At 32.2% G+C, this 18,176-nt stretch overlaps 1 protein-coding gene and 1 long non-coding RNA gene across 2 annotated transcripts; one reads left to right on the top strand and one right to left on the bottom strand.

The window, feature by feature from the left end:
• Positions 1 to 795: 795 nt before the first annotated feature.
• LOC123895458 lies at positions 796 to 1,501 on the bottom strand. Its single transcript, XM_045945816.1, has one exon. It carries the CDS (start codon positions 1,462 to 1,464, stop codon positions 940 to 942), a length of 525 nt encoding a protein of 174 aa, XP_045801772.1. The 5' UTR covers positions 1,465 to 1,501; the 3' UTR covers positions 796 to 939.
• A 5,101-nt stretch (positions 1,502 to 6,602) lies between these two features.
• On the top strand, positions 6,603 to 9,824 carry LOC123895457. Its single transcript, XR_006804383.1, has 4 exons — positions 6,603 to 7,053; positions 8,718 to 8,848; positions 9,277 to 9,393; positions 9,711 to 9,824. It is a non-coding gene; the product is annotated as an uncharacterized LOC123895457 (long non-coding RNA).
• Positions 9,825 to 18,176: the final 8,352 nt, after the last annotated feature.

Genomic DNA, 18,176 nt, shown 5'->3' with positions numbered 1-18,176 from the left:
AAAATTTAGAAAAAGTTATAAAATAAAATATTATTGTTTAGTATATATAAATTTTGTCAAAATAAATTTAGAAAAAGTTATGATATAAAATAAAATATCAAAAAGTATCATTTGATGATAAGGCCCGTCAATTTTGGTATATATTTCTATAGATAATTAGTTTCTTTTATTTAATGAATTTTCATTTTAAAAAACATTACTTTATTATTTTTCCTTTCTCCAACAATATAAAATAAAATGGTATTCTATATTGGTCAAATGATTCTAAGAAAAATAAAATAAAATGATATTCTAAACTTAAAATCTACACCGTCTAATTTCAATCGAACCATCATAATTTATCGTCAAACTAAATTTGTGTGCTTGCATGAATTCCTACGTATAGAGGATCCGAGTCTCCGTTGGCCCAACAATCTAATGTTGACTGTCTATAGCATCACTGTCACTATATAAACCCTTTTATTGTCACTATATAATCACCATATTTACTGAAAATTATCATCCTTCTCTATCTTTTTTAAGCTTGTTCAAAATCATTTTTCTACACATTCATAATGGTAATACTTATTTCAATTACAATATAAAGTTTAATTCATTTATTTATATTTTTTCTGATTAGACTATATACAATGGTTTCAACACCAAAACACCTTCAACATCTACTTTTTCACTCCACATCATTTTCTCTTTCTTCCACCTAATCATTCAACACACATTCAACTTTTACCCTCTCCAATGGTTTTTCTATTCAACACCCTACCCCACCACTTTCTCTACCCCACCACCAGTGGCGGAGCCAGGATTATAGCGGAGCTTGGGCACAATTTTAACCACAATATTTTTTTGGATAGCATGAGTTAAAACAAAAAAAAAAACTAGAAAAAACCAACAAAACATGAGTCAAATAAGAGGGATAAAATATAACATACCAATAGTATACTACATAAAATTAGGAGGTAAATGCCCTTTCCGAGACTTCTTTGCGGTGAAGGATCGGATAATATCAATATCATCAAGTGACTTGAATATCTCCCGCTCGGTATAACATATCATCAAGTCATTGAACCACTCATCATTGATCTTGTTGCGCAATTTATTCTTAATAATCGACATTGCTGAAAAAGCCCTTTCAACGGATGCTGTCGACACCGGTAATATCAAAGCCAGCTCAATAAGTTTGTAGACCAATGGAAATACGAAACGTTTATCAGTTTGAACCATCTTCAAAGCCAAACTTTGAACATCTTCGCAAGTAGAAAATGATACATGTCTTCTAACATGAACTATATATGTCTCAAGTTGCTCCCTTATTGTTCCACGGTCATTATTAGAAAAGTCTTCATGATAAATATCAGCAAGACGAGCAAGTTTATCAACATCAAACTTGGAGAAAGAATTCTTGGGGTCAAGACATGAGAAAGAACTAAGCACAATGTTACTTCGTTCACTAAAGCGGTGATCCATCTCCACACATATTTTGTCAATAGCAACATAAAAAATCTCTGCACGGTAATGATGAAGATTATACATCAAAACTTAATAAACAGTTTGAAGAAATCAGTTTATGATTTATCTTCAAAACAGAGCAAACAACAGAACACATCAAAACCTAATTTATTTTCAAAATCAGTTTGAAGAAATCAAAGACAATTGAGATTGAAGAAATCAATGTAACAACAGAGCAAAACCCAACCCAACAACACAAAAATTCTAGATTGAGATTTAAGAATAATACCTAAAGTGAGAGATTGAGCGGTTGAGAGAAAGAGAGAGATTGGGCGGTCGGCGACCGAGAGAGAGATTGAGTGGCTGACTTTTGAGAGAGATTAGGCGAGGGAGATGGAGATTGATCGGCAACTGAGACTGAGAGAGATCGACGGCGGTGAGGGTGATGGCGAGCGTTCTGACTTTGAGAGAGAGAAGCAGCTTGTTCGTTTTTTTTATTTTTTTTACTTTCTATTTATCAGTTTTATGTTATTTAAAAAAAAAAAAAAAGGTGGGACAGAGCCTGGGCACGTGCCCAGGCATGCTGTATGCTAAAACCGCCACTGCCCACCACTTTCTATTTCATATTCTTATTTAAATTTTAATTTTTGTTTTTATGATTAAATAAAATTATAATTATCGATTAAAATTAAATTAAAATAATACACTTAACAAAATTTATTTAAATATTTTTTTTATTTTCTTAATTTAAAATGCAATACATCACACAAATAACGTAATTAGTACGATACAAATTAACTTAAAATGCAATACAACACACAAGTTACGTAATTAATACAATGTAAATTAACTTAAAATACGAAACAACACACAAATAACGTATAGAAGAATTGTTGGGATCCATTTCACTAAAAAAAGATTAAAACTTCAAAAGAAAGACTAATTAGAAAGATAATAATAGATTAAGATAGTGAAAATTTTGGTTTTTTTTCTGTGTCCAAATGAAATGAACCAAGTCTCTATTTGTAGAGAAAAAAAAATCACGAATTTTGGTAAAAAAATAAAAAAATAATTTGCAATGAGATAATTGAGTTCAAAGTATTAATGTGATAAGAATCCGAAGAGCCAATCAGACGAAGACACGTGTCCTTATTTCTTTCTCTCTCCGCGTTTCACTCTCGCCCACTCTCCTCACCCGCGCGTGTATCACACGCGCCCTGCTGCAACCAAACAAAACCCGCCGCGTGGCCACTGCGTCAGATTCAACACAGTTGAAACATTTCATCACCCAACTCCTCCACATCATTTTTTCAACACTCCCTCCAATGGTTTCAACAGTTGAAACACTCCTTCAACACCCTTTTTTCTTTCCATTGCACATGGTCTTACAATTGTTGCGTTTGTTGCTTAGGATATGATACAAGTGCCCGGGCTGGAAACATTGTTGGCGATGACTACGTTTTTTACAACTTGTGTAGCCCATCCAAACAATCCTAAAAATGAGTGTAACAAGTTCTGCATCAATTGCATTGACAATCCAATATGCGCATCTTGTATAAAATTTCATCACAAAGATCACAACGTAATTCAAGTAAGTGTTGTTAATTAATTTGACAGCATATCTATATAACATCTCCACAATCTATGTATCTTTGTGTTATATCAATTTCTCTTCATTTTATATTTGTTACATTAAAGCAATTTTAATTATTTTTTTAAACTTTGAAATGTAAATTTGAACCTTGACACTTGAAATTATAAAACAGGTAAGGAAGTCATCATATAATGAAGTAGTTAAGATCACTGAAATTTACAAGCATGTGGACATCCTAGGAATCCAAACATATGTGATCAATAGTTGTCCAGTTGTATTCTTAAACAAGAGGAATCGACCACATCCTAAGAGGAACAATATTGGTAAAATTGGTCACAGAAGCAACTTTCTTTGTAAAATATGTGATAGAAATCTTATTGATTCTTCTTGCTTTTGCTCTTTAGCATGTAAGGTAAAGTATTTGTCTCGATCTCATTTATCTGTTCTCTTTATCATATATCTCTTAGTTCTTTCATATATTTTTTTTTATTCCATTTTTTTCCAAATAAACTAAAACTTTGTCATCTTATCTAATTGAGAATGTAATTGGTGTTTATTTTTTCTATTTGTATTTAAATCTAACAAAATATGGTGCTTCAATTTCAGTAGGCTTCCAATTTTTTTTTTTTTTTTTTTTTAACACTAGGCTTTCAGTGATATTATATTGAGTATGTGAATGCATAATTTTTTTATGGGTATTTTTGTTTAGTTTGCAAATGAATTTTTTTATGGTTATTTATTTCACTTTTGGAAAAATATGAAAGAGAATTGACTTTTTTTTTTTATAGAAAAAGAGAATTGACTTGAAACGTGATAAATTTGAATGTGGAATAAAATAAATCATAATCCTAAACTGGACAGGAAATTAGAACAGAATCTACTTGATATTTTTTTTTTAAAAATTATTTTTTATATTATATTTTAATCGGTTTAAATTATAAAAAACTAGTATATTTTATTCCATTTCAGTTCATTCGCTTCTATTAGTCAAATCGGATCGGAAGCAAATAAAGGACATTATAATTTTGTTTTTTTTTACCAATTACAATTGTTGTACTTTCGTTTTTTTAAATATAATTAATTAATATTGCATTATGCGTTTATGATACTAGTTTGAATATATAAAGAAGAATGGAGGCTTTTCCGTAAACCCAAAAGAAATGGAAGAAATGGAAAGATTGCTAGAGGAATCGATCAAGGTATCACCACAAAAAGAAAAAGCCAAATGTTCGCGTGAACAAAATCTAAAACAAAAAGTAGATGAAGCAGGAATTGATGAACAAAATGAAGAAGGTGAAGAGAAAGAAGACAATAATAAAGAAGAAGTAGAAGAAGAAGAAGAAGAAGAAGAAGAAGAAGAAGACGACGACAAAGAAAGTGCCCTTCCTGTTAATCGTCCATCGGCTTCATTTCGTAAGCTAGATTCAAGAAGAAAGGGAATACCTCACAGGGCTCCTTTTTTTTAATGTTCTTTATAATTGCAGAGGGCCCAAGGCCGTCAGTAATGCATGCATTTTAGACGAAATTTGTGCATTACTGAGGGCTTTTGGCCGCCAGTAAATACTTGTTTTCTTGTAGTGAGATAGATCGATATGTATGCCAATGTAATGGTAATAAGTTACTTATTGACATTTGATTTTGCAAGCAACTTTTAACTAATATGAGAAACATCATAGGTTTTCTATATCTAATAAATAAGCAATTTAATATATATATATATATATATATATATATATATATATATATATATATTTCTCCTCAAATTTATTTCTTTACATTTACACACACTATAGCACTTAAATTATCTTACATTCGAAAATGATATTTAAGTAGACTTAAAGTGTTAACTCAATGGAAATAATTTACATAATAATTTTAAGGTACGACGGGTTCTAATTCTATCAGGGATGATTGTAAAATGGTCATTGGTACCACATTGAATTAATAAAACGAATGATATTTAAGTGCAGACTTATTTCCGTAAAAAAAAAAAAAAAAGTGCAGACTTATTTCATTTTTCTTTGACATAATAATTAAAAAAAATAGAAAATCATTTGAAGAAAAACATGTGAACTAATTAATGTTATTGAGATGAGAACAAAGAAACAAATTATGTACTCTGTTTTGGACTGGATCAATGCACAATACACACAGCACAAACGCTCTAAGATTCAAACGCTCTAAGATTCAGCCAAAATTCACCCCTCAACGGACACTTCTCATATTAGCCAAGGGTAACAAAAATAATAGTTTATGTACACTCTTATAGCTATTACACTCCGAACACGCTCGAGCAGGAAGAATAATTTAAAAATAAGACAACAAAGAAAGTATACTTCATGTTAATCGTTCATCAACTTCAAAACGCAAGCCAAATTCAAAAAGAAAAGAAATACTTTATATGACACTTTTTTTTAAGGTCCTGAATCTATGAATAGTAGTTTTGTTTAGTGATGAATTTCTAGCTAGATCGATATATATGCTCTCATGATAATAAATTAATTATATTTTCTTTCAATTTCATTATAACAATATTAAACAAATATTATAGATTTTCTATATTCAGTAAATAGGCCTTTTAAAAAATTAACTTTGAACATCATTGCAATAAAGTACCTATCCATAATGGTGATAATTCATAATTGAGTTTTTTTATACAACTTTTTTCATTATATTTTGTACATGAACTCGATTAGAGATATGGGTCTATACTCTCCTAGTCTTTGGTGTTATTTTTCTTTCTTATCAACACAATGTTTATGAACTATTATTCCTTTTAAAAATGTGTCCATTGACATGAAATTGAAGGCAAGATTTGCTGAAATTGGTCTTTACATCCTTCCAAAATTTAGTTATTTGTACATTTTTTTCGTAAACATCAAAAAGATAATTAAATATATAAAGAGGAGTGTAAGGTCAACTCAAAGCAGTAAATTTTTGCTCACCTATTTGTTTGTTCGTTAAAAAAAATACTCCCACAAAGCAGTTTTTTTTTTGTTTTTTTCCACGGTTCTTAGCACCAGTGGTTCTTTTGACCCGACCAAATCGGCGAATTGGACCTTGGTTCAAAGTTTAACTGGTTCAATCGGCTGATTCGATTTTAATAACATTGGTGTCATGTAAATGACTAATTTGACAGTAAGTTGAAAATGTCAATACTATTTTGATAGAAAATGGATAATGTCAAAGACATGAACTATTTTGAAATATTGATAGAGTTAGATACCTATTTAAGAGCGACAAAGACAATGACCAATTTACTAATCTACTCATTATTTGTATTTGAAATCGTTATGACCCCCACAAACTAATTAATGTGGGTCTTTCACTAGTAGAAATATGACATATTACTTAAGCATTTTACATCTGACGAACATATGTCAGATGTAAAACGCTATATGGAGTAGTCTTTTCATCTGGTCTCAATATCCACAGATGTAAAAAATATATAGACAAGACTTTTTACATCTGACTTCAATATACCAGATGAATAACTAAACGCGGTGGCAATCTTGTAATTATGGTGAAAATTATCTAAAATACATATATATATCTGGCCATATTTAGCCTCAGATATAAAAAGTCAGGTTGAATAAAAAAAATAAAATAATATTTTTGGAATAGAGGTAATGTACGTATATCTCTCTCTCAGCTCGCAAGACAAAAAAACACTCGCACAAAAAAAAAGAAATCGATACAATACAACCCTAGCTCTCTCTCGCGATGCAAACCCAGCGCCGTCCTCCACCGGCGACGAGATTGAACCTCAGCGCCGTCCTTTAATCAACTCACCACCACCGCCTTATCTCAGCAGTCGTTCTCTCTCTCACTCGCGCAGTCGTCCTCTCTCTCTCACTCGCGCAGTCGTCCTCTACCCTCACGAACCCTAACTCCAAATCGAAGGTTGTCTTTCATTCTCCAGCCTCTACTCTCACGAATCGAAGGTTGTCCTCCTTTCTCCGGCCTCTACTCTCACGAATTGAAGCTTGTCTTTCTCTTTCACATCGATTCAGGTACGTACTCTTGTTTCTCACGAATCGAAGGTTTTAGCTCTTAGCTCTTTGTGGTTTGTTACTTGATTTTGTTTCTACTGAACTGTTTCTTTGTGTTTGTGGTTTATTTTGTTTCTACTGAACTGTTACCTGATTTGGTTTTAGCTCTTATTCTTTGTGTTTGTGTTAAAGTTTAGTGGTAAAGTTTAGCTCTTATTCTTTGATTTTAGTTCTTAGTTTCTCAATTTCTATTCTTAAAATTATGTTATGTTTGTGTTCTTAGTTTAGAACTCTGCAGATCTGTTTCTGTTCTATTTTGATTAAACTAAAATTTCTGTTTAGTTGAATTGAAGTTTAGGTTAATTGGAAGAATTTTCACATATCAATTAACAGATATAACTATGAAGAATTTCTGTTTAGTTTAAGAATTTCTGTTTATATTTGTTACGGTATGGTTTTGGTTTTAAAACTTTTGTTTAGTTTAAGTTTAAGTTAATCTGTGAAAAATTTCTGTGCTATTTCACATTGGTTAATTGGAAAACATTTCAACACAATTATGGTATGGATTCTTCATATTTATATTTTTTTTAAGGTGTTAAACTTGTCTGTAGTTGTTGGCTTATTGATAAAACAATTCTTCAATTATATTAGTGAACTAACGATTTTACTCTCTTTGTATCAATAACGTGAAAGTTCCACTTGCTTTAACTATATGTGCTTTAACTATAACATGAAAGTTGTTTGGCATATGGTACTGGTTTTTATGTGCTTTCTTGCTCAGTTCTTGAGTGATTGGATTCTTAGTTTATGTTATTCTTGAAGGCCTGCTTTGGTTTGGGTTTCCTGGCGTCTGTCTTTTGGGGTTTGGCCCTTAAGTATGGTTTTGGGTTCTCTTGTTTGTGGTTCTGTATCTGTTTTTGCTGCTGGTAGTTTGGGTAAGGTGATGGTTTTTGGGACTTGTAGCTTTTTAGTTTTTAGTTCCAGCTGTTGTTTCATGGTTTCTTCTTGATTTTTATTTTTATTTGCATTTGTTTCTATGATTTCTTTTGTAAGTTATTGCTTTTGATTGCTTTTGGTGTTGATTCATGACTTTAGCAGTTATGTTAAATTAGGTGACAACAAGCACATGTATTGCTTTTTTTCTCAGTTATTGCATATATGTTTCACAGGTTAACTTCTTTTGTCTCTTTCTATGTGAGTGTTGTTGATTGGATAATTTGGATTGATTTTCTAGTTTAAGCATTGGTTGCTATTAGCTAACAGAACATGGACTTCATGTTTCAAGGTTGGTGATCTTATTCATTAGGTCACCGGAAGCTAATGAATGGCTTTGGTGATCCTGTTACCACTCTTTTTCATTAACTATTTCTTTGATTCTGTTGGATTCAGGCATATACAGAGACAGAGTAAGTGTATGCACAAATGACCATGTTTTCTTGAGTACCAATGGAGGCATATGATAAATAGCCTTTTACGGTTATGTGGCTGGTTATATTGTTTCAATTTCAATACCTAACATAACATGTGATTGCATTTGGCCATTCAAAAAAGTATTGTAGAAATTACTATTGTGACTTGTTTGTGTTTATGCTTATGTTTTTGTTCATATGTTGAGCCAATGTTCCTTCAATGTGTGGCTATTGAAATGTTGTCTTCTAATTTATTGTGATGACCATATGATTCAGGTTTGAGAGAGTGGTTACATTTTATTTCTCAGAGTTAGTAATATCCATTACGATGCCAATGTGGATGGATGGCGGGATCTTGATTGGAGTAGCAAGGCCATACATATTGCTGCTAGAAACCAAACAAAGTGGTAAGTATATGACTTATCAAATTAATCTTCTAGTCACAAATGGTTTGAGTAATATTACACTACCTGACCCTGGCTCTGTTAGTAGACTTTTGAATGCATTTGTTTATATGATAGCATATGATATGACTGCCTTGTCTTGATTCAAGTTGAAGTTCTGTACATTTTTGCTATATGATATTTATGTTTCATGTAAAAGACTAAATTATAACCTTTTCAGTTTTCAATCACTACCATGATTTCTTTGCAACTGATATTATCCTTATATTAATTTAGGTCACATTAAGTTGCTAAGTAGTCTTTGTTTACCCTTCCGAAATGGTAGAAAAGTAAGTATTATACATGTTATATTTATATTTATATTCTTTATCTTGTTTTTATATTCCCCCCAAAGAACAAATTAATTAATTAATTAGGCATCTGTTTTGCAGATAGGTTGAGATTGTAAGGGAAGAAGGATTGGAGATATCTCAACCAGCTCTTGATCCAAATTCGACAGAGATACATCATAGAATTACAGTTAGAGCTAGGACCAAGAAAGCGCATAGGTAACATTTGTTTTAGAGCACACAATTGTACTTACTAATCGTTGCTTGTCACTTGTCATGCCTTATCTTGATTTTCTTACCTGCATACGAGTGTATGACTTAGTAATTTGTTGTTCTTGAGCATCTACTATAAACTTCACTAAATGGCTATGCTGGTTGTTGCTTGCGTGATTCACTAGCTAGAAAGGGGTCAAACAGTGTGTTATTCACATTTGCTTTTGCATTTAGCTGTTGTTTGGATAAATGATTCATTTACCATACATTAATTAACATATTGTAGTTATTTACATATGAATTAAGTTATTTACATATTGTAGGTGTTCAATGATCCCACGACATTAACAGAGGAGGAGCTGTATGATTTGCGAGACCGTTGGGCAACTTGTTTTCTTGACCTATATAATCCTGATGTAGATTATGATGATGCCGACGGAAAGATTAGGAGCTAGCTAGGTTTGTGTGAAGTTACAATTGATTAGTTATGATGATGTTTTAATTTGTATTTTGGATGGATTAGTATTAATTATTATGATGTTTTGTATTTTGGATTTCAATGGTTATACTTTAATGACATTATTACTATATATATGTTGAATGTTGAATTTGGCTACGGATGTTGAATTTTAGTATTATGTTCTTGATGCAAGTTATGTTATATTGTTGGCATTGTGGGTTAGATTTTTTTTAATAAGAAAAAAAGATTTAAAATATTAAAAACAATGCAGGTTTTTGAAAAAAAAAAAGTTAAGATTTCACATCTGGTGGACTTGGTCAGATGTAAAAGGTCCAATTTAATTTTTAAAAAATAATATTTGATTTTCCCGTTGGTCAGAGGTAAAAAGTGTTTTTTTACATCTGACTATGCCAGATGTAAAACGTGTATACTTACTAAGTCTCGTGCGCCTACATCTGACATTTCTCAGATGTAAAAAGTGTTTTTCGCCAGATGTAAAAAAGCTTTTTTCTACTAGTGTTTCAAGTGTGATTTGTCTCACTCACTCCTACACTTTATAAAAACTTTTCATAAGGTCATCCATATAAAGCGTTTTTACAAATTAGTTTTTATAAGCCTTCTTTCTATGGTACAGTCTTATACAGTCTCCGGATCATAGTCCCATATAATCTTAGGATTCCTTCAATTATTGATTTGAATTTGGTTCGTTGATGTAATTTTTGCCCCAAAGCTGTCAAATGTCGCTCACTGTCCATATCTTGTGCATCAACGATCACTTTTACCGTCACATGATCAATTATAACCTTAAATATATTTTTATTATATTTAGAAAAAATGATCACAGTTTAAAACTGAAACTGTTCAAGTTGAAATATATTAGTATCTATTGTCGGCTGATCACATTTATAAAATAGTTCAACCACATCTTTTATCAAAATTATAAATGTAATGCATCATTTGCTCACCTTTTATCCACTAGTTTTTACTAATTTAGTTTTAGGAATTTAGAAATCTAAGAGGCATTTTGTTAACCGTAGCTTTAGTCATGTAAAAGAAAAGAGGAGGGGAATAAACTTGCTCACCTTTTAGCCCACTATGATCTTCTAGAGACTAACCGGATTTGATATTTTCTCTCCCCACCCCCCATGAATCTTTTATCTCCCTTGAATTTCCAATTTTGCTCTTGAAAAAACTTCGGTTCGTAGAAAGTTTTTTTTTGCCTTAAAAACAAATTTCGGTTTCTAAAAACCGAAATTTACTCTGAATTTGCACTAGAAAAATTTCGGTTTCTGCGAACCGAATATTTCTGCAAGGGCAAAATTGGAATATTGGGGGGTATAAAAGATTCATGGGAGGGGGGAAGAGAAAATATCAACCGGATTTAGATGGGGGAGGTTTTCATGGGCTTTGGGCCCAATTACTCTGATCTTGCTTCTTGATAAAATTAGTCTTTGTTTCAAATTTAATTTAATTTTAAAGAAATTTATAAAACTATTTGATTCTTTGAGACTTTAACTATTTATAATCATTATATATATATATATATATATATATATATATATATATATATAAATTTAATATGTTTTATATTTGTTTTAGAAGGTATCGTTTGATGGTAAGACTTGTCAGGTTTTTATATATTTTCTATAGTTTATTAATTTCCTTTTATTTAATGAATATAAAAAGGAATCTTTTTATTATTTTTCCAAGTTATAAAATAAAATATTAAAAGTTACAAAGTTTGTTATACATTTTCTATAGATTAATAATTTCCTTTTATTTAATAAATTTGCATTTAAAAAATAATCATCTTATTATTCTTCCTTTCTCCAAGTGAGGCTACGTCTCATCCAAAACATGACAATATCTTAGACGAGAAGACGCAAAAAAAAAAAAAAAAAAAAGCAAAAATAGGGAAAATGTATCATTTTAGAGTATAAACTATTAAATCTTGAGACTTTATTAATTATATATAATAATTGTTTGGTATGTATATAAATTTTTGCCAAAATAAATTTAGAAAAACTTATCAAATAAAATAAAATATTATTGTTTAGTATATACTTCCTCCGGTCCTTAATATAAAAAAAAATTACTTTTTAAATTCATTGAAAATATAATGTATCTAGTCAATAATTTGGACTAGATACATTAGATTTTCAATGAATCTAAAAAGTAAAATTTATCTTATATTAAGAATGTATAAAGTTTTCAAAATAAATTTAGAAAAAGATCATATAAAATAGAATATTAAAAAGTACCATTTGACTATATGGCTTGTTAATTTTGGTATATATTTCTATACTCTCTCTAGTCTTTTTTTTTTTTTTGATGATATCTCTCTCTAGTCCTTAATATAATAGAAGTTTTACTTTTTAAGTTCATTGAGTTTTTAATATATTTGGTCTATATTATTGACCAAATACATTAGAAATTCAATGAACTTAAAAAGTAAAACTTCTATTATATTAAAGACCGGAGGGAGTAGATAATTAGTTTCTTTTTATTTAATGAATTTTCATTTTAAAAAAAATCAGAGTTTTACGTCTAACTATCTTAGTTTATGAGCCTCTGTTGACCCACCAATATTTTATGTTGACTGCCTATAGATTATTGTTTGTCAATTTCTAATCACTACTATTTTATGTTGACTGTCCAGAGTCAATATTCTACACAATCGGAATGGTAAGTTTACTCATTTCAATTACAATGTCAAGTTTGATTTTTTTATTCTTATTTTTTCTGATTACAATTGATGTGTTTGTTGCATAGGATATGATGCACGTGCCCTGGTTGCAAACATTGTTGGCAATCACTACGTTTTTCACTATTTGTGAAGACCATTCAAACGATCCCAAAAATGAGCGTAACAAGTTCTGCATCGATTGCATTGACAATCCATTATGCGGATCTTGTATTCTTAAACAAGAGGAATCGACCACATCCTAAGAGGAACAATATTGGTAAAATTGGTCACAATAGCAACTCTCTTTGTAAAATATGTGATAGAAATCTTATTGATTCTTCTTGCTTTTGCTCTTTAGCATGTAAGGTAAATTGTTTGTCTTGATCTCATTTATATTCTCTTTATCATATATCTCTTAGTTCTTTTATATATCATTTTTTATTCCATTTTTTTCAAATAAAATAAAATTGTGACAAGTTATCTAATCAAGAATGTAATTGGTGTTTATTTTTTCTATTTGTAATTAAATTTAAGAAAATATGGTGCTTAAATTTGAATAGGCTTTCGGTGATTATATTGAGTATGTGATGGATAATATTTTCTTATGAATTACAAAGTATTCTTTGTAGTTTTTTATGGTTATTTTTGTTTAGTCTACTAATTAATTTTTTTATGGTTATTTTATTTATTTCACTTTTGGAAAAATATAAATGTGAATTGTTATTTTTTTTTTTTTTTGGAATAAGTAAAAGAGAATTGGCTTGAAACGTGATAAATTTGAATGTTGAATGAAATAAATTATAATATTATTTAAATATTTTTTAATCAAAATAAAGAGTGTAGCTTACTTTTGTAACAAAAAAAAAAAAGAGTGTAGCTCACTTGACAAAAAAGAGAGTATTGATCATCCTAATCCTAAATTGAACGGGGAATTAGAATGGAATTAATCTACTTGATAGTTTTTTTATTTTAACAAACAAAGAGAAATAGACACTATTGTGAAGTGTGGATTACCTTACATTCCCTCCTTGATAGTTTTCTTGCACCCAAAGAAAGGGAAGTCGGGGCATAAAGGGATATCGATGATATGGCACACAACGATTTGGCGTGCACGTAATGAGAAAATTTTCTCGGCCAAGGAAATTCAGGTGAATGAGATAATTGTGAGGAGAAAATCGGTGTTGTGGAAATGGTTGCTAACAAAGAAAGTTCATTTGTCATGCCTTTATTATTAACGGTGTGTGAACCCATTGGATTGTATAGCTAGATAACTTTTTGAGTGGTATACGGAAAAGGAATATACAACGATATGAACATTGTCTATTGTTTTAGCTATAGCTTTTGGGTTTTGAGTACTATATATCTATACTTCTTTTACAAGAATTGGTAGAATACGTCTTATATATGATAGTTTTGTTGCACCTAAAGAAAGGGAAATCGGGGCATAAAGGGATATCGATAATATGGCACGCAACGATTTGGATGATTTGGCGTGCACGTAATGAGAAAATTTGCTCAGCCAAGGAAATTCATGTTAATGATATAATTGAGAGAATAAAATTGGTGTCGCGGAAATGGTTGCTAGCAAAGAAAGTTCATTCGTCATGCCTTTATTATGAATGGTGCGTGAACCCATTGGATTGTATAGCTAGCTTATAGCGTACATTTTGGGTGGTATAGGGAAAAGTAATATACAACGATATTGTCTTTTGTTTTAGCCGTAGCTCTTGGGATTGAGTATCATCTATACTTGTCCTACCAGAATGGGTAGAGTATCTCTTGTATTTTTTTTCTTCCATTTGTTGATTTATAATATATTATTAATCGTTAGTTGGTCCAGTGACAATTGGCGGTTGGGGTCTTGTTGGACATAAATTTGGTATTTATCAATTAAATATAATTGGTGGGTCCAATATTTGTTTTGGAGGTTATATTATCAAAATAAAAGTTTCAAAGTTGGTGTCGAGAACTCCCTATGTCGAAGCAGAAAAGCGTTTCGAGAGCTGTAGAAGATGCGTATAGTTTTGGTTTTACCAGAAGGCTATCGAAGGCGCAAAATCGAATCGAGAGACAGTTGGGCCAAGCCCAAAAAAGAAACAACGAACGGCCCAAAAGATCTTGGCGCGCGCTGAAGGAATGAAAGATGAAAGTGGAGAACGTGGTCGACGTGGCAAATGGAGGAGCGTCCAGATGATCGAAGAACAGTTACCACTTTGTAGTAGTATTTATAGTAGTTTTTCATTCAGAACAAGGGTCACAAAATTTATACAAACATTCTCTCTAAAAATTCTAAGTACTCAGCGATCGAACGAACGGAATTCAAAGGAGAAATGTATGTTTTGTGAACCATCTTTATTTGTAATTGTTTTTCATTCAATGCAATGCAATTTGTTTTCCAGTAATTTTTTCTAAGTCTGAATCCAGATACTCGCTTGAGAAACTGCTACTTCGAGGCGATTCGAATTAGTTTCTCTTGTATGCTTTAAAATATTTTGATTCCTAAATGTTTGTTTCCTTATTCAAACGAACATTCAAACAGTTTTCTTGAAGCGAATAAACACAAAATTGTCCTGAGATTTACTAGTTGATCTCGCGAGTTTAAATACTTAAACTAGCGGTTGTTTACCAAATTCCAACGTAAACAAATTGGCACGCCCAGTGGGACTGGTTTTGTGTTTGTTAAAGTTGTGTTTATTTTTATATTGTGGAATAAAAAACTTGTTACTTGCATATAACTCATGGTAAGTTAGGTTATGGTTAAAACTACTCAGAGATCTAATCCTAGTAAAACTCCAAGTTCTAGTGCGATGAGTAGTGAAGCAAGTTCGAGTGGTGGAGTCGATCCGCCTCCACAAAGTTTGGTAACATCTGAGTTAGTGAATGTTCCAATATTCTCCAGTCCAACCATTTCGACTGTGCATGATGTTATTCCAACTTTGCCAATTCCAACTATGGCAATTCCGTCCGTAACTGCTGGTTTTGGACGTTCGAAACCACCATCAGGTCAGGGTTTTATGTATGGGCCTCCCCCTACACTTGGTCTAGGGATGCCAGGTTTCGAACCTGATAGGTATACTTCGTCAAGGGTAACTCCCACACCCTTAACGACTGCATCTGTGTTGTCTTTGAGACAACAAATGGATGAGAGCAACCATGAAATGGTTAATCTCTTAACACAACAAATGGGTACTGTGTTTAATCCATTAATTCAGAATACCAACGAGAGTTATCAAATGTTGGCATTTCAAATGAGTCGAATTGCAGATTTTTTTGGGACACCCCCACCACCTCCTAGAGTAAATCCCATTACTCCACAAGTAATACTACCTGCAATGTCTTCGACTCCAGTGCAGCAAAGGCCAACCTATGTGGCTACTGAAACAGTTCCTAACCCAACACCTACACCAGTTGTACAAGAGGAAACCTATTATCCTCACGAGGTTAATCAAATGCCTCAATTAGTAAATCAAAACCCTCCTGTTATTACCCCAAATCCACAAGTGGTACATCAGAACCCTCCAGTGGTAATGGTTAGGAGGAACCAGGATCCTGACGAGGTAGTGCGAGAGGTGCAAAACAATAATTTGCTTGGCCAACACAATTTGGCTAACATGGTCGAAACGATTTTGGCCCAAAACGGCCTAAACACGGGTTGTCGAAGGCCAAACTTTGTCTCTGCCTTCACTGAATATGTGCTGCAAACCGAGTTACCAAGAGGTTGGAAAGTCCCAAAATACACTAAGTTTGCAGGGGATACTAATGAATCAACCGTAGAACATATTGCCAGGTATCTAGCTGAGTCTGGGAATTTGGCGAATAATGAAAATTTGCGAATGAAGTATTTTCCTAATTCGCTTACCAAGAATGCATTCACTTGGTTTACAACTTTGCCTCCCAATTCGATCAATAGTTGGGCCCAATTGGAAAGGATTTTCCACGAGCAATTTTATATGGGCCAAACCAAGATAAGTCTGAAAGAGTTAGCCAGTGTAAAAAGGAAAAACCTAGAGTCAATTGATGACTATTTAAATAGGTTTCGTTTGTTGAAATCCAGGTGCTTTACTCAAGTGCCTGAACACGAACTAGTGGAGATGGCTGCTGGTGGGTTAGATTATTCAATTCGAAAGAAATTGGATACCCAATACCTTCGAGACATGTCACAGTTGGCTGACAGAGTGAGACAAATCGAAAGGTTAAAAGCTGAAAAAGTTAGAAATTCTAAGTTTCAGAAAAAGAAAGAAATAGGTTTTGTTGATTCCTATGATAATGAAATTGATTATGAAATGAGTGATGAATGCTTAGATTTCGATGATAGTGATATTAATGTGGCTGAATTAAAGCCTGGGCCTCCTTACACTTGCAAATTGTTGAGGCCGTCGAATGGAAAAAATCCTATCGAACCAAAAAATGATAAGTTTGTTACCAAGACTTATACTTTCGACATTACTAAATGTGATGAGATTTTTGATTTATTGGTGACTGACGGCCAAATTATTGTGCCAAAAGATATGAAAATACCACCAATAGAACAAAGAAAGAAAAGAGGTTATTGTAAGTTTCATAATTATTTGGGACATAAAACTTATCAATGTGTTGTTTTCAGGGATTTGGTGCAAAAAGCGCTGAATGAAGGAAGGCTGAAGTATGCTGATAAGGCAAAGCCTCCAATGAAGGTAGATTCAGATCTGTTGGGTTTTTGTATGATTGGCTACATTTTGCAAAAACATATTTTAGCCAAGTGTTGAGACAAGTGTGCTGACCCCAAGTGTTGTGACAAATGTTGTTACACTTTGGAACAACACCTGACTCTGTTCTGCGCGCGCCAGCTGGATGTTATTATTTTCTACTCAATCTTTTGAAGATCTGTTTGAAGAATTTGTTCAAGGTTTCTTACAGAAGAAGGCGCACGTGTTTAATGTGATTCATGAGGCAGCTAAACCCTAGTTTTATTTTCCAAAGGAATTATATTTTTGGAAAATATATTTTTGCGGTTTCAAAAATATAACTATTGGTTTCAAAAATATATCACTACTGCCGCAATTCTAGAAGCCCTAATTTTGTCTTGAAGCCCAAGTCGTTCTACTACTATAAATACGAAGGCAAGCATATGGTTTCAAGCATCTAAAATCGAGTCTTACAAAGCGTGTGTTTTTAGGATTTTAGAGTGTTAATTGTGAGCCTATCTTGTGTCTCATTGATGCAAGCTTAGGACCTGAGTGTTATTGAGTTGTAAGTGTGAACTTCTCCTAAGCTTTGAAGTACGGAGATTGTTCTATTGTGTTGTGTGGTTTACTCGCAAGCTTTTAAGCAAAAGTGAATCCTAGTTTTTAGGAGTGTGTCTCCAATCGTTGTAATCGTCTGAGTTGAATAGCAGCGCTGTCTGTGTTGCTAAGGTAGGAATTGGGACGGGGTCTCATATCTAGGAGTTCCTAGGTAGAAGGGTCATTGGGTAGTGATTAAGTGAGAAGTTGTAAACGGGTGAGTTTAGCTTCGAAGTAATACTGCTGATAGTGGACTTCATTCCTGGATTGGTATCCCCCAGAGTAGGCTTTAGGCTGAACTGGGTTAACAACTCTTGTGTGTTATTTACTTTACTGTTTGTATCGTTTTATGTTATTTACTCTGTTCATAGACAAGTGTTGG

This window comes from Trifolium pratense, linkage group LG7 (genome assembly GCF_020283565.1).
Source record: "Trifolium pratense cultivar HEN17-A07 linkage group LG7, ARS_RC_1.1, whole genome shotgun sequence".
Classification (NCBI taxonomy): Eukaryota; Viridiplantae; Streptophyta; class Magnoliopsida; order Fabales; family Fabaceae; genus Trifolium; species Trifolium pratense.
The sequence above is the reverse complement of the archived record's forward strand: the minus strand, read 5'-3'. Positions and strand labels throughout refer to the sequence as shown.

Bases quoted from the DNA above. Each gene is read 5' to 3' on its own strand.
- LOC123895458 (XM_045945816.1), bottom strand. From the start codon at position 1,464: ATGGATCACCGCTTTAGTGAACGAAGTAACATTGTGCTTAGTTCTTTC.